This window comes from Rhinolophus sinicus, linkage group LG15 (assembly GCF_036562045.2).
Source record: "Rhinolophus sinicus isolate RSC01 linkage group LG15, ASM3656204v1, whole genome shotgun sequence".
In the NCBI taxonomy this organism is placed as follows: domain Eukaryota; kingdom Metazoa; phylum Chordata; class Mammalia; order Chiroptera; family Rhinolophidae; genus Rhinolophus; species Rhinolophus sinicus.
In genome coordinates, this window is record NC_133764.1 from 22355291 (window position 1) to 22372815 (window position 17525).

The 17525-nt window shown below is 42.1% G+C and overlaps 1 protein-coding gene and 1 long non-coding RNA gene across 4 annotated transcripts in view; one reads left to right on the forward strand and one right to left on the reverse strand.

Moving 5' to 3' along the window:
• The window catches only part of LOC109447853 (uncharacterized), a 74945-nt gene that overhangs the window by 5211 nt on the left and 52209 nt on the right, over positions 1-17525 (forward strand). For all 3 annotated transcript variants that reach the window (XR_012491987.1, XR_012491988.1, XR_012491986.1), the window contains 2 exons: positions 10681-10757; positions 10920-11048. This is a non-coding gene — a long non-coding RNA (uncharacterized LOC109447853). The remainder of the gene's footprint in view (positions 1-10680; positions 10758-10919; positions 11049-17525) is intronic.
• On the reverse strand, positions 3193-8059 carry CCL15 (C-C motif chemokine ligand 15). The gene is made up of 4 exons (XM_019732544.2): positions 7702-8059; positions 5237-5284; positions 3862-3973; positions 3193-3506 (listed from the first exon to the last, which is right to left on the reverse strand). Exons 1-4 carry the CDS (start codon positions 7796-7798, stop codon positions 3392-3394), a joined length of 372 nt encoding a protein of 123 aa, XP_019588103.2. The 5' UTR covers positions 7799-8059; the 3' UTR covers positions 3193-3391.

Consider the following 17525-nt stretch of genomic DNA (forward strand, 5'->3'; position numbering starts at 1 on the left):
CTCAGGTGGTCTGTGCTCTCCATTTCATTCTAGTGAGCTAACAACTTGACCAGCCAGAGAACCCAATGAAACTACACACATTCCCCTTAGGTCTAGCACAGTTTAAACCCAACAATTTTCACCAAGGCTCTGAAACATAATCTGTACCGTGTTTCCCTGAAAGTGAGACCTAGCTGGACAATCAGCTCTAATGCATCTTTTGGAGCAAAAACTAATATAAGACCCGGTCTTATTTTGCTATAATATAAGACCAGGTCTCAATAATATAATATAATATAATATAATATAATATAATATAATATAATATAATATAATATAATATAATATAATATAATATAATATAATATAATATAATTAATATAATATAATATAATATAATTAATATAATATAATTAATATAATATAATATAATATAATATAATATAATATAATATAATATAATATAATATAATATAATTAATATAATATAATATAATATAATATAATATAATATAATATAATATATAATTATAATATAATATAATTAATATAATATAATATATAATATAATATATATAATATATATAATTAATATAATTAATATAATTAATATAATATAATATAATATGTAATACATGTAATAAATATAATAAATAAATATAATATAATATAATAAATGTAATAAATATAATATAATAACTATAATATAATATAATAGTATAAATATAATATACTATAACAGTATAAATATAATAAATATAATTAATATAATACAATAGTATAAATATAATATAATAGTATAAATATAATAGTATAGTATAAATGTAATATAATATAATAGTATAAATATAATACAATACAATAGTATAAATATAATATAATAGTATAAATATAATAGTATAATATAATAGTATAATATAATATAGTATAAGACCCGGTCTTATATTAATTTTTCTCCAAAAGACGCATTAGAGCTGATTGTCTGCCTAGGTCTTATTTTCGGGGAAACATGATACAGAGAAGCCAAAAGCTGCTGTTGCCATCACTTAATCATGTATTCCAGGGCTCAGTGGGCTGGTGTTACAATCCAAGTTTTTTGAATTCAACAGAATACAGTGAAGTAATGAGAACAACAGGAAAGATCAAAACATAGGCCAGAACCCTGAGCATCTGTGTTTGCCTCTTTCACCTCCCCAACGCCCATTGAAATGACAGAATAAATATGAAAACAAAAATAAATTCATAGTAGCAGTAGGGGATCAGAAAAGATGACATCAGCTGACCGTAAGGTGAGAAATTCCTGTTCTATATAAAGGCATCAGCTTGATGGCAAAACACAAGGAGGCTGAACAAACTTACATCCTCATATACGTAAAGGAGAAGATTATTGAAAAAACAGGGTAACACAAAGATCAGAGTCAGTGGGTGTTAGGAGAAGATTAGGCTGAGAGAAGCTATAACCTTGCCAGTCCCCATTTCAGGACAGCCAGGTGCAGGGTTGGCCCTAGGATAAATTATAAGCACAGTTCTCTCTATAAAGAAGGATATCTATCTGCTGTGGGAGCCCTTCAGAGGGGACAAGGGGCCAGACAGAATCGGGCAGTACCCTGGATAATTTCTCGTCAAAGACAAGAAGGCCCACGTCTCTCCACCCCTTAAAAATGAAGCTCTCTGACAACCTCAGTGAAAGCCTGACCAGTCCCGCTCCTTCCTCTTCACCTACCAGAGCCAGGGTCCCTATAATCAGCTTCTGCACTTACAACCAAGGAACTAGGGATTTCCACTTACGCTGTGAAAAAAGGAAGGCATCCATGAGGGAGTGAAATACACTAAGACACTCTTTCCCTTCACCTGTCCATCACCAGCGAGTACGCCTACCTATTTACCCACGCCTCCTAAAATGGTATCTCTAAGTGAGGTCCTAGGACCACCTGCATAAAAATCACCTGAATGCTTGTTATGTAACGGTGCTTTAACTGTTATCCCCAGCCATCTCCTGCTTATCTCTCTCCTCCCAGATGATGGAGTAAAATAAACGTTTCTAAACTATAGTCAAACCTTCAAAGATTAGCTATTTTAGTAGGAAGGATGAGTTATGTTGTGAATTTGAGTTGAATCTTTCTGGCATTATAGTAATTTCCAGCTTTAATCATTGTCTCAGGATTTTTTTCTAGTAGTAATTTATTATTATAAAGGATATTTGGTTATCAATAAGTTTTCTTTTCCTGTTGATTTCTTATGGCAAATCACCCAAAAAGTAAGCATAGGTTCTAAACATTTTTTTGAATAAAAATTTTGTTGTTGTTCAGAATTCAGTGCTTCTGAACTTTAGGAGACAGTTGACCAAGATTTACTAATTATAAATGTAAGTGTATAGGCTTTAATAGATATGAATATAAAATTGTGTTAACTCCACCTTTAAATGTTTTTCTTGATGTTTTTGAACTTTAAAGAAGACATCTTTTAGGAAGTTATATCTATTAAGGAGAAACATCCAGAACAGAAATAAGGCAACAGGATGACTGCATGCCTTTCAATGCGACATTGGAACATCGTTTAAAAGACCCACCCCAGGATTTTTTTAATTAGTTTCAGGTGTATAAAGCAATATAATAGTTAGACATTTATACCCCTCACAAAGTGGTAACCCTCCCCCACAGTCTGTTACCCTTCTGACAGTGTGTATAGCTGTTACTATACCATTGACTATCTTCCCTATGTTGTGCTCCACCTCCCGTGACTGTGTGTGAATTTAATTATAGTTAGTTATAGTTGACATTCAATATTTTTCAACTTTAGCTTCAGTCCCAGGATTTTTTACATCTGTGAGGGAAATAAACTTTTGACTGATGTTCTATTTACTATTGATCAGGGCCCAGACTATGTGAAAATACATGTTAACTTATAGTTTTGTCCAGTGCAGATGCAAATGGTTTTTATCCAGTAAAAAGATCCTAAAAGTTATAGTTATATTGCCCTATTAGATATTAATCTGTTTTTCTCTAAGTTAAACATTTCAGAATGCCATCCCTAACCAACTCTGTAAATCTCTGTTCCTCAGATGACCTTTGGATCAGTTTTATGGTTCCCTCATTAATGGGCTAAGTACATCTTTGATGATATTCAATCTGTACTTGAATGAGTCATGTTTTTAGCTTAAAAAAAATTATGCGATGGTGTCTCATTTTGGAAAAAATCCCCACAAATCCAAAATTCAGCAATTTTTACATTTCTTTTTCCTCTTAAAGTTCAAGCAAAATTAAATTGGATATGTTCTATTCATGAATAGTTTTTTTATAACCAGAACAGAAGAGTAATTGTTGCTTTTAAAAAAATAATTTGTCCAAGAAACTCCTAGGAGGTGTGGTAGGAGAGATGGACTTGGGTGGCTGGCACCTAGTATCTCTTCTCCTTAAGCAGTATTTTCCCCAGGCTCTTTTCTCAGCTGGTTCAGGCTCTTCAAGCATTTCTGAACTTCTTCATCTCCGGGGTTAGCACAGACCTTCTGCTGTCCCTTGGTAATGAAGCTGGGGAGCAAGCGGGAGAAAGGTGACACAGTGAGGGGGAGGGGTATGCAAATGGGGAGGGGGAGCCCCATTTTCTCGGCCCGCTGATTCCCCATTCAGCCCTTCTTGTTCCTTCCTTTCTCTGCTGTAGGAGTGCAGGGTATCCCTTCGCTGAGACCCTCCCTCAATCTGAGACTCCCTTCGTGACTTCCAGGAGTTGCCTTGGGCAGACCATCTCATAGCTGATGCTCTATAGGAGCCCAGTGAGGACAGAAGCCTAACCCTTGACCTGGCAGGATCCAGAGGGTGGGACTTTTCCTATATCCATCCATCAGGTCCCCCCTCCCAAGACATGGCTGGTGAGCTTGGCACTTACATGACAGCAGGCTGGGAGCACCTACTGGATGTTTCAAAATAACTTTCCATGAATACGCATCGGATTTTTCGTGAGGTGTAGACATTGCAGCAATCAGCAGGACGGTGCCTGCCTGCAGCGAGAGAAGGGCCATTTAAGGACTGAATCTCTTTTTGAAGAAAACTAGATCCTTCCCCCCCTTTACTCCAAAGTACTGGAGAGGGTGAGAAGGCACAGGATTCAAAGGGGATATTTTTCTCCTCTACCAGCACTTGCTGGCATCTTCTTGCTTCACTCTCCCCAGGCTTGAGCTGTGTGTCTGAGGGCACTCAGGCAGGGCCACAACAGGTCCAAGACCATTTCTCCCAGAAGAGGAAGGGTTTGGCCTGTCCGGTGGCTCAGGCAGTTGGAGCTCCGTGCTCCTAACTCCGAAGGCTGCCGGTTCGATTCCCACATGGGCCAGTGGGCTCTCAACCACAAGGTTGCCAGTTCAATTCCTTGAGTCCCGCAAGGGATGGTGGGCAGCGCCCCCTGCAACTAAGATTGAACACGGCACCTTGAGCTAAGCTGCCTCCCGGATGGCTCAGTTGGTTGGAGTGCATCCTCTCAACCACAAGGTTGACAGTTCAACTCCTCGAGTACCCCAAGGGATGGTGGGCTCTGCCCCCTACAACTAAGATTGAACATGGCACCTTGAGATGAGCTGCCGCTGAGCTCCTGCTAAGCTTGCACTCCCAGATGGCTCAGTTGGTTGGAGTGTGTCCTCTCAACCACAAGGTTGCCAGCTCCATTCCTTGACTCCCGCAAGGGATGGTGGGCAGCGCCCCCTGCAACTAAGATTGAACACGGCACCTTGAGCTGAGCTGCCACTGAGCTCCCAGATGCCTCACTCGGTTGGAGTGTGTCCTCTCGACCACAGGGTTGCCAGTTCGATTCCTCGACTCATGCAAGGGATGGTGGGCAGCGCCCCTTGCATCTAGCAATGGCAACTGGACCTGGAGCTGAGCTGCGCCCTCCACAACTAAGATTGAAAGGACAACAACTTGACTTGGAAAAAAGTCCTGGAAGTGCACACTGTTCCCCAATAAAGTCCTGTACCCCTTCCCCAATAAAATCTTTAAAAAAACAAAAAAAAGAAAAGGAAGGGTTTGAGCACCCTCTTCCCAAGGTGAGCCGATTCCCAGACCAGCCAGGTGGAATAGAGGTCATTTGTGGAGTAGGGACCTACAGCCCATTCTGATCTCCCTTGGAGTTGTTCACCGCCCTCAGGACACCTCCCCTCCCACCCTGCCCCCGTTTCACCATGCCCTGTAAACGAGGTGGATTGAAGCCACTGAGCAGATCTATACCCACCGGCTGCTTTTAAATATTATATATGTCATAACTAAACATTTACCTTGTTGATGTATTGAGGGTTCCAGCCGATCTATCACCATTTTGAGTTCTATTTGGGAGGAACAGACAAGGAAGGAAGAGAAATCAATGAGAGGTAGCATTGCCTCAGTATCTCTACCTGTTTCATTCCTGAGCCCCATTCTCTGATAAGGAGCAATGATGGTGGAACATTGGATGCCTGTCTAGTTTATAGACCCGCCTCCAGACCCGTTTTCTCCATTAGAGCCCTGAGATTTTTCAGGGAACTTTTGAAAATGTTTGAGGCATGAAAACATTCTATTGACTTTAAATACAAAAAGCAAACTGCAAACCATGAATAAATCAATAACATCATTATATGCTACAGTCTATAATGCTTTCTGCACATTTCTGGAATCCACAGGGCTCTGGAAACAGAAAAAGTTTTCATTAACTGATTTGGTGGCACAATGTCACCCAAAGTGAAGTGAGGCTATTGACAGTCTTTATCCTATTAGCATAAATATTTGCATGTGTTTGCTGCAGAAATATGACTGTTTGATTAAAGTATGCCTCCCAGACTCTGCCAGGAGTGTTAAGTAATGTGTTACCTCTTTAAAAGTATTTTTTATTTTTTTGAATATGTAGTAAAATGTCCATAATATAAAATTTATGATTTACAATTTTAACTGTTTTTTTTTTCCCTTGGAAGCTCTGACCTTGTACCCTATACACGCAGTGATCTAGACCTGCTAAATTAGTATAAATATTTGTATGTGTTTGTTGCAGAAACATTGTTGTGTTTGATTAAAATATGCTTCCTAGACTCTGCCAGGAATGTTAAGTAATGTCCAGTTATGTGTTACCCTTTAAAAAATAGTTTTGAAATTTTGTTAGGTAAATTAATGGAAAATAGACCTGGCAGGGATTATCAAAGAGTTTAAACTTTAGTTATCAGATAAGATAAGGAGGAATGTGATCAAAGCTATAAGAACAAAATTAATTGCTATTGAGTTGTGAGGAAGAACAAAAGATGTGTACTTTAGACCGAGCTGGTCAGATTTTAACCATTTTTAAATGTACAGTTCAGCAGCATTAAGGACATTCACATATTGCACAGCCATCACCACAGTCAATCCCTGGAACTTTTTTCATCTTCCCAAACTGCAACTCTGTACCCATTAAGCAATAACTCCCCATTTCCTTTTACTCCAACCCCCAAGCCACCACCATTCTACTTTCTGTCTCTGAATTTGACTACTGTGAGTTATATTAGTGGAATCATACAGCATTTGTCCTTTTGTTACTGGCTTATCTCACTTAGGATGTCTTCAGTGTTCATCCACATGGTAGTATACGGCTGAATTTCTGTCTTTTTAAAGGCTGAATAGTATTCCATTGTATGCATATACTTTGTTTTTTTCTCTCATTCCATTCCTTTGTCGATGGGCACTTGGGTTGCTTCTACCTTTTGGCTATTATGAATAATGTTGCTATTAGCATGAGTATACAGATATTTCTTCATGGACCTGCTTTCAGTTCTTTTGGGTATATATCCAGAAGTGGAATTGCTGGATCATATTGTATTACCTTTTTAAAACCTGAAAAATTCTGCATTCCAAAATACATCTAGCCCCAATGTTTGGGTAAGGATTGTGGACCAGCATTATGCTAAGTAGTCAAATACAACGAAATTTTTAGCTCATTTCTTATATAGGTACATATGAATTATGTTTAATGAGGCATGTATGTACACTTCAATATGCTTGGTATGATGTGTTTGGGGCTTGCAAAATAAACTCTTAAATGGTCTTGTCTTTCTATAACAGCTTCCTATCTGGTGCATATCCTAAGTCCACCACTTACTAGTTGTGTGATCTTGAGCAAGTCATCTAAGGTTTCTATGCCGCAGTTTTCTCATTTGTACAATTAGAATAATATAATAATAATCAAAACTATATAAATTGCTGATGGTCTGTTTCAAGTGTTGTTAGGAAGGGCCAATGTTTTAATGTCTATAAGACACTCAGAACAGTGCCTGCTTGCACAGGCAGTATTAGATAATTATTTGTTAAATAAATGAATAGAATGGTTAGGTGGACTTGGTGAGTCCCTTGCCCAGCGTGTCCCATTTCCTCTCCAAAATGGTCATTTTACACTAGATGATACATGATAGTTCTAACATCGTAGGGATTCTACGCTTCTTTTACAAATTTGCAATTTCACTACAATTCTTTTGAATCCAGCACATAGTAGTCCAATATCAGCTAAGAGAAGGTATCAAATATTTCTGACCATGAAAAGGAAGAACACTGTATACAGTTTTCCCCAGGGATCAAAGACTGCAGAGAGAGGTCTACACCCTACTGCTGCTGCTTGTAAACAAGTACTAAATTCATATCCTTATCTGGACTGGGGAGTAGTCATAGGAGGACAAAGGTGTCGCTCCTCCATGGATTTCAAGTTATCATGGACCTGACCACCAGTGAGAAGGCTCACTGAACTCACCATGGTCCAAGGATCCGTGGACCGGGGATCCATGGGCTGGGGATCCGAGGGCAATAGCAAGGACGAGGAAGGAGAGGGCAGCTGCAGAGATCTTCATCTTCCAGGTGTGCAGGCAGAGCTGGCTGGAGGACTCCTGGGCTCCCTGGAACCGCAGCTCTGCTCTTGTATTTATAGGAAAGGAAGGATCAGGAAGTCACCAGGCGAGGTCAGAATGCGATATAATCAGCAACGTGCTAGTTCTAAAAAAGGGAACGAGGCTAGGAATGCAACAGGAAGTAGAGGGCAATGATGACTTGAGGCTTTCCCAACTGCCCAATGGATACAGGCAGAAGAAGGTCAAAATTTATGACAGAGACCTTAGCCAAGGCAGGAATCAGAAGACCCTGCGGGAGGAGCTCTCACATCCGATGTGGGTCATGAAAGCCCTTGCAGGAAGAATTCTGTGTTTATAACAGAGCTCTCTGGTTACAACAGCCCCTCCCCTTAACTTTTTCTTCCTCTATGTCAAAGAACTACCTTCTTCTTGCTCTCTCTTCATAAACCTCAAGTCTGCACGTGCCAGGTTGGAATCCTTTCTTTCCTCACCAATAAATCTTCTTTTGTGGAGGGGACTCCCAGTCAACTTTCTGTTTACGGTGGACAAAAGTGACTATTTCGGTAAGGATCCTTCCTCTAGGAGATTCATGTCATCCTCTAATCAGTTTTTCCCTCAGGGGTTAACCACCTTCAGTTACGAACATAGCCCATTATCAGAGGTGACCACTGTTGGGAATGCTCTGACTTGTAAATCCCGTCATGTGATTCCTCACATAGAATCTTTTATTTTTATTTTTTTTATTTGGGGAAGGGGAACAAGACTTTATTGGGGAATAGTGTATACTTCCAGGACTCTTTCCAAGTCAAGTTGTCCTTCCAGTCTTAGTTGTGGAGGGCGCAGCTCAGCTCCAGGTCCAGTTGCCAGTTGTTAGTTGCAGGGGGCACAGCCCACCATCCCTTGCGGGAGTCGAGGAATCGAACTGGCAACCTTGTGGTTGAGAGGATGCGCTCCAACCTACGGAGCCATCCGGGAGCTCAGCGGCAGCTCAGCTTAAGGTGCCGTGTTCAATCTTAGTTGCAGGGGGCACAGCCCACCATCCCTTGCGGGAATGGAGGGGTCGAACCAGCAACCTTAGGGTTGAGAGCCCAAGCTCCAACCAACTGAGTCATCTGGCACTGGCCCATGTGGGAATTGAACCGGCAGCCTTCAGCGTTAGGAGCATGGAGCTCCAACCGCCTGAGCCACCGGGCTGGCCCCCTCGCATAGAATCTTGATCCTTGACTCCTCTCTTTGTTTCACATCCCACATCCAATTTATTAATAAACAATGTTGGCTCTACTTTCAAAAATATGTCCAGAACCTTATTATTCCTCACCACCTCCAGTCTCTCCACTTGGTCCAAGCCACCCTTGTCTCTCTCATTGCAATTCTTGCAAAAGCCTCTAACTTGACTCCTTGGTCTGCCCTTGCCTTTCTTCAATTTATTCTCCACATTGCAGCCATAGTGATCCTGTTAAAAAAGAAATGAGATCAATTCAATCATCTTTGAAACCCTCCAATGGCTTTTTAATCCCACTCAATGTAAAGCCCAATCCTCATAATAAATTACAAGCTCCTGTGTGATCTGGTCCCTGTTTGCCCTCTGTTTTCATGTCCTACTAGTTTTCCCCTTACTCATTCTGCTTCGGTTAGGCAGATTGAATCAGAGATTTCTGTTCCCTCTGCCTGGATCATTCTTCCCTCAAACATCTGTATTATCTTCTCCCAACCTCCTTCAGATATTTACTCAAATGATATCTTTTCAGTCAGTCTTTCTGGGACACTGCATCTAAAATTATAACTTCCCCCTGCCCAAATTTCTTTGATTTTTTTCCTCCTGAGCACTTAACAGCTATCTAAAATATTACATATTTTACTTCTAAATCTTTCAGCGTCTGTCTCTTCTTCTGGTACATAAACTTCGTGAGAGCAGGGATTTTGGTATCTTCGTTCCCTGTTGTTTTCCTAGTGACTGGTATATGGTAGGGTCTTATCTTAGTCTAGGTTCCCCTGAAAGCAGAGCATGAGAATAATTGGGTGAGGCTAGGTAATTTGGGGTCTTCCCAGGAGCAGGAGTGAGGGACTGGACCCATTGGGGGGATTAATGCTTGATGCTGTTGGGATGTTTTTGAAGAGCCTTATAAATGCATCTCAGAATATTTTGCCCCAGAGGAAGAAACAGGAAGCATTTGTCTCTTGGCTTTCATCCTTGTGGCATTAAAAAAAAAAAAGGCCACTTTGACAGTCCTCTCATCAAACAGTGGGGTCTATGTTCTCTCTCATTGAAATGGACAGGGTTTGTGACTATTGTTCGTTCAATCGATAGAGTATGCCATGTGACCTCTGCGACTAGGTTGTGAAAAGCCATGGAGCTGCAAGGTCATTCACTGAGACACTCACTGTTGGAGCGCTGCGCTGATGAGCTGGAGGCTGCCATGCTGTGAGGAAGTGCCGGCCACATGCAGGTGTTCTGGTCGACAGTCCCAGAGGAGCATAGCCTTCAGGTCCTCCCAGCCTAGGTGCCAGACATGGGAGTGAGAAGCCCCTAGATCTGCTGTTGAATATAGCAACTACCCTCCACATGTGGCTACTGAGCTGTTTAAATGGGGCTAGTCTAAGTTGAGATGTTCTGAAAGATTTCAAAGATTTGGTGCCTCTGCCCATGAAACACATCTTAATAATTTTTTATGTTGATTACATATTAAAACAATGTTTTGGATGTATTATGTTAAAGAAAATATGTTATCGAAATGAATTTCATCTGTTTCTTTTTGCCTTTCTAATATGGCTACTGGAAAGTTCAAAATTACATATGTGACTTGCAATATGTTTCTTTTGGACAGAACTGTTCTAGGTGACTCCCCGTCCACTGGAGTCACTCCTTGCCATCTGTGTCTTCCCAGGTGAGGCGCCAGGCATCGTGGAGCAGAGACAAGCCATCCCTGCTATGCCCTGTGTGAATTTCCGACCCATAGAATTTGTGAGTAGAATCAAATAGTTGTCATTTTATACATTAAGCTTTGGGTGGTTTGTCACACAGCAGTAGATCATGGGAACAACCCTTCAAGGCCAACAGTGGATCAGGGGCATTCATTCACTCACACTTCTGGTTTGCTCATGCACGTGTGTTGTGTTCTTGCAGGTGTTCCGCACCTTAGGATCAGAGAAGCTGCAGGGCAGGAAGCTCGAGTTATGAAGTGCAGGCTGAGGCAGGACACTCACAAGAAACTTATGTAAATCTAAGAAAAGTGACGACTGAGCTGTGGCTGAGGTAAGGGGTATGGTCAAAAGGATACGAAGTGGTACACAACACAACCCACCTCCTGCTTCCCTCCAATACGTTCGTGCCTTTATTATGTCTCATCCATGACAAAGCCCCCTTCAAGATGGTTGTATTACTTCTTTCAGGTTCAGTGGTACCTATGCTGTGTCCCCATACTAGTGCGTCTCCACCACCCCCATCCTTCCCAGGAATCCAGCAGAGCCTAATGTTGCAGGGATAGGAACCACAGATAGATCACTGAGAATCATGGAGAGAGGGGCCAATCCTACATCAACCCCTTGGTTTTTGTGTGTTTTAGCCATTAGGGGTATAGCATCAGTTACTGGCTTCTGGATCAGTACATACTCTGTATTCTGGAGAGGTCCCAACCCTAAAGTTTGTTGTTCCCGTAGCTAATTTTTTAACAGCCCCCCATTCTCTTGGTCTGGATGCTTCTGGGTGATTAAGTATGTGGTAATATCAGTGGATCTCGTATGCCCAACTGACTCCCATCATTTGCTATGAAATGGATCCCTTTGCCTGAGGCAATGTTGTACAAATACCATACTGTCTGATCAGATATTTTGTAAGTCCTTAGATGATTGGGCTGGCAAAGGCACTGCTGGTAGAGAAAGAAAACCAGTGTCTGCAGTGTCAATTCTGCTAAGGTTGGATTGTTCTCCCAGGCAGGGTGTGGCAGGGGTCCAAGATACTCAACGTGTCAGTGCATGGCTGTATTTTCTCCTTGAGGGTAGGTGCCGTGTTCAGACTTGACATCTGCCTCTGCTGCTGGAAGCTTAGGCATTCAGCAGTGGCAATAATTCAGTTGGCTTTGATGAGAGAGAGCCCACGCTGTTGGGCCCATGCGTAGCCTCCATCCTTGCGGCTCTGTCCATGGGCTCAGTGCACTTAGCACTGCTGTAGCTGAGCGGAGAGGCTGGCTGACATCCACAGACAGGACAAGTCATTCTATCCATATGCTCCCTGACTTTCTCCTTGGCCGTGAATGCTCTCCATTGGCTTCCAAGCCCCTTTAGTCATGAGTCCTTGCCCAGTACTTCCAGGTTGCACATGTGTGAGTATTGAGCGGCCTCCCATATGTCAGCATCAGAGAAGGTCGGATACAGGAAAAGAGGGGTGTGCATGACGGCCAAGGTGAGGTGCTGTCAGATTCTACTCACGCAGAGCTGGACAGAGCCTGCGCAGAACTGGCTGTAGTGGTGGCCAGAGTAAGCGATGGGGCAGATAGAATGGAAGAGGCATCCAGAGGTGTCTGACACAGCACCAGATACATGTTTGTTCAGTGAAATAAAAAATGAAGGAACAAATGTCTGATTTCACAATATACTGCCGCAATGTAGAGAACATTTTGTAAGTGGTTTTCGTGCACTTCCTGAGTCTCTGATTACCCCCACCCCACCCCTTCAAGCCTCACTGATGACATGTAAGAATTAGATCAGCTCTGTGGCTTAGCGTGGCCTAACCAAGGGAGCAGGCCGTGATACTCCGCGTGTGCTGCTCAAGGCTCAGAGGTCTCGCAGGCTAATAGTGACAACAGCCAGTGCTTACTGAGCACTTATCACACTCCAGGAACTTTACCATGGAGCTTGCTGGCATCACTTCACCTTGTGAGATGAGGTGTCTACTATATGAGGTGCTTATTATAATTATTTCATAATATTGCGTAGCACACACCACAGCTTCTTCTGTTTCAGAAATACCCAATATCCTGTTATCTTGGCCTGTATATACCACTCTTACCACATCTTATGACGTGTGCTTGCACAACATGTTTGTCTAGTATAAGCTGAGGGGAAGTGGACATCAAGGGTCAGCATATTGGCGCTGAAAGTTCCCCTCCAGAAGTAGCCCACCTTCTTTCTCAGACCCACACTTAGTCAATGGACATTTTCTGCTGTCACCTTCAACTTCCCATCTCACAGCTTTCTTATAGGTCCAATTTGTCATGTGTTTATATACTGGGCTTGTCATGAAATTTCAGAATAGCTGTTTTGTGCCCAGGTCCCTTTTGAGGAAAGAGGCCTGAAGTTGTGGTTCTTGCCTGCGTGGTCATTGTTCCTTGAGTTTCTAAGTGAAAACCATCCCAGGTGCCTGACCTCTTCCGACAGATGCATGGTGACGAAAGGAGGTCCCTCGAGCTCAGGTTGTTGCCCCAAACAAAGGAGAGGTCATGTTCTAGTTCTCTCTCAGACCAGCTGCGCATCCTGTTGGGAAAGGCAGTTCGGTGCGTGCCGTCTTTCAATCCCTCCCAGGTCACATAAGCGTGGCCTTGGGGATGGAATACTTCCTTCCCCAAAGATGAAGAGCTGCACAGCTGTGCTGGGCTTATCATCTTGTGTGGAAATATCTTTGTTCTGGACTCAATGCGTGCTCCTTTTTTTTGCGGAAGTGTGTGCGATAGATGGCACCAGGCCAACCGCAGTACACGATCTGTTCCCGGCAGGGAGGGAATGGAGTGCTTCTCTTACAGCATAAGAGGGATGCTTGCAGATTATTGCCCTACGCTGGCCGTAGGGTGGTACCCGCTGGCCATGGGGGACTGACACTCACTCTGGGAGCTGATCTTGCTCTGTAAGTGAAGTGTTGTTCCGTCCAGTGCCTGTGTAAGTCAGTCTTTCGTGGCAACTCCGACCCCCACAAATCATGCAGTAGGTTGACGTCCTGGGACGACTGCTCCTGGAGATGGACAAGAGGTGGCACGTGCTTCACACATCCCGACTTTCAAAGCACCAGGACTACTACTATATTGAGATCCTGGCAAGAAAGGACTGTGCCCTGGCCCGCATGCTTTGGAGAGCGCTTCATAGCGCAGACATACACAAAACAAGCGTTATCAGGGAACACAGAGGCTCCTCCGTGTTTGGGGATGTGGTACTCAGGGCTGGCCCAGCATGACCTGTAACTCGAAACGTCCACTCTTGTTACAAACACAAATTCATGCCTCAAGGAAAAATGCTTCTCCAGCTCCCCTGTCCGGTCCTTGAAACGAATCACACCTGAATCCAAATGCTGTGAAGGGTGGAGCGGCTGTCAGCACTGGAGACAGATGCTCCTTTGTACTACAGGGAAGATTGGAGAGGCAGAAGCCTTGAGATAAGAGAAAAGATGAACCAGTGAACTTGTCACCGTCTTTCCTCTCAGACAACATGAATGCTATACATTTTTTTTTTTTTCCACACTCAGAGTTTATAGACATTGTAATTTCATTAATTACACCTCCGGGGAGTGTTATGCAGTGCCTCATGCTAACCTGACCCAGAATTGTTGGAAGAAGTGACATTTAGCTGGGAATTGAAGTTGAGAGATTAGCCAAGTGAGGGGGGCAGAGGAAGAGGGGAGTTCCAGGAAGAGGGAACAGCATGTGGGAAATGCTAGATGCAAATGAGGGCTTGCTGAGTCTGAGATGCTGTGAAGGCAATTCGGGGCAGCTGGGCAGACAGCAGCAATGGGCCAACAGCAGGAGAAGAGGCTGACATGTTAGGTAAGGGGGGCCATGCGTGCCAAGGTCAGGCTTTGAACTTGATTTGCAGTGCAATGGGAAACCATCGCAGAGTTTTAAGCCAGAGGGTGGCACATTCCAATTTTGGATTTAGAAAGTTCCCTCTGGCATCAGGAATAGGAGGTTTTGTTCAAAGCCTACAGCTGTTGTCTAGGAGAAAGGAGAACAGCTTGTACCATGGTTGTGGCAGTGTGTCGGAGAGAAGGGGTGGGGCAGAGAGACATTTTGGAGGTGGATCTGACAGAACTCACTGATAAAGATGTGAAAAAGAGGAACATGTCAAATGTGGTGAACAGGTTTTGGGTTTAGGCCACTGGATGGCTGGTGGTGCCTCTTCTCTCCACAGGAGGGGACACAGGATGAAGACGTTTGTAAGAAAGATGATTTCAGTTTGAGTCAAATGTGACTTACTTTGGTAAATGGGACAATAGAAAATGTGATGCAAACAGAAACTTGAAAGGTGTTGGCCCATTGAGACATGCTATTTTTCTCCTTAGAACATTTCTGCCATTTTGTGTACCAGCCCATGCTAGCCTCTTGAAGGGTGAGAGACCACATGGAGAGAAAGATCCCCAGAAATTCCCGCTGTCCCTGCCGGGAGGTCATGCTAGACCATGAAACCCCAGCTAAGTTGGCCCAGATCAGGACAACCATCCATCCAGCCCATAGAATTGTGAGAAACAATACATGTTAGCTTTTAAACAATATTAGTTTTTTAATTGTCTTTGTTTTTAAAAAGCAGTTTTAGATTTACAACCAAATTGAGGGAAGGCATATAGATGTACCATATACCTGCTGCCCCTGCACGTACACAGCCTCTCCCCACTATCCGCATCCCCCATCAGAGGGGTGCATTTGTTACAGTTGATGAATCTGCATTGACACGTCATTATTACCCAGAGTCCATAGTTTACATTGTGGTTCACTCTTGGTGTTGCACATTCTATAGGTTTGGATAAATGTACAATGACATGTATTCATCATTATAGTATCATACAGAGTATTTTCACTGCCCTATAAATTCTATGTGCTCTGCCTGTCATGTCCCACTGTCCTCCACCCCCAGCAACCACTAATCTTTTTACTGTCTCCAAAGGTTTGTCTTTTCCAGAATGTCGTATAGTTGATATCATACAGTATGTAGTGTTTTCAGGTTGGCTTATTTCACGGAGTAATATGCACTTAAGATATCTCCATGTTTTTTTCATGGCTTTGAGAGCTCATTTATTTTTAGCACTGAATATTCCATTGTCTGGATGTGCCATAGTTTATTTATCCATTTACCTACTGAAGAACATTGTGGTTGTTTCTAAGTGTTGGCAATTATGGATAAAGCTGTTATAAATATCCATGTGCAGGTTGTTGTGTGGATATAAGTTTTCAACTTCTTTGGGTAACTACTAAGAAGCATGACTGCTGGATTATATGATAAGAGTATGTTCAGTTTTGTAAGAAACTGCCAAACTATCTTGCAAAGTGGTCGTACCATTTTGCATTCCCACCAGCAATGAATGAGAGTTTCTGTTGTTCCACATCCTCGCCAGCCTTTGGTGTTGTCAGTATTCTGGATTTTGGCCATTCTAATAGGTGTGTAGTGGTATCGCATTGTTAACGATTGTTTTAATTGACTAAATTTTAGGGTGATTTGTTATGCAGCAAGAGCTAATTGATAGTTTCCTCTTTGGGCCATGAAGATTGCCTAATCTTCTTTATCAGTTTGCCGAAAGTGCAAGTAACAGTTCCTTATTCAAGAGGAAGCTTATCGCTTTTTGTTGTTATTGAAGTAAAATTTACATAGCATAATATACACCATTAACCATTTTAAAGTGTGCAATTTAGTGGCATTTACTCCATTCACAATTTGTATAGCCATCACCTCTATCTAGTTCCAGAACATTTTCATCACCCCGAAAGGATTCCTTGTACCCAGTCATTCTAATTACCCTCTCCTCCAATCCCTGGCAATCACTAATCTGCAGTGTGCCTCTATGGATTTGCCTATTCTGGATGCTTCCTATAAGAGGACTCGTACTACATGTTGCCTTTTATGTCTGGCTTCTTTCACTTAACATAATGTTTTCAAGGTTTATCCATGTGTCAGTACTTCAATCCTTTTTATGGCTGAATAATACTCCCTTGTATGACAATACCACTTATTGTTTATCCATTTATCACTTGTTTGGTCATTTGGGTTGTTTCCTGTTTGTAGATATTATGAATAATGCTACTATGTACATTCATGCATAAGTGTTTGTGTGAGCATATAGTCACGTGTCTGGGTAAGGTTGGCCTGGTAGAATGAGTTAGGAAACATTTCTTCCTCTTTCATTTTTGGGAAGAGTTTGATGTGTTAATTCTTCTTTGTGTTTGGTAGATTTCACCAGGGAAGCTATCTGGTCCAGAGCTTTTCTTTGTTAGGAGATTTAAGCTTATTGCCTTTAGTTAAGCTACTACTTGTTAAGGACTCCTGTAAATATTAGTAAAGATGCTTTTATTCTAGTTGGGGTGGAAGTGGAGAGGACTGAGAAAGTCCCTGCCACTGAAAGCTGTGGAGCCTTAGTGCCCAATGAGGATTTCAGAGGAAGAAGAGAGAGATCCCTTTAGGTTAGTGTGATGAGAAAAATTCATGAAAAGGGATAGCATTTGAACTGGGTCTCAAAAATGGGGCCGAGACTGTAAACCATTTCAAAATGCAGAGAAATGAGGAAGAACATTCTAGTTAGAGGTGACTACAAAAAGGGTAATAAATGCAGAGGGTGCCAAAAATATATATACACATTTTGAGAAAGGCAAAAACTGTATTAAAATTGTAATACTCAATATATACTGATAAAAAAGGTGACTACAAGTCATGTGTATACATTTATTTGGCACCCATGGTGGTTGTAATAAGACCTGAACCATTAACTGTTTTAAGTGTTTTACAAATATTTTATAATTATATCCTTACTACAGTCCTGTGAAGT

Coding starts and splice junctions, on each gene's coding strand:
- CCL15 (XM_019732544.2), bottom strand. CDS start 7,798: ATGAAGATCTCTGCAGCTGCCCTCTCCTTCCTCGTCCTTGCTATTGCC. Junction 5,285..7,701: donor CCACGGATCCTTGGACCATG/GTGAGTTCAGTG, acceptor CCTCCCAAATAG/AACTCAAAATGGTGATAGAT. Junction 3,974..5,236: donor ACCCTCAATACATCAACAAG/GTAAATGTTTAG, acceptor CTCTCGCTGCAG/GCAGGCACCGTCCTGCTGAT.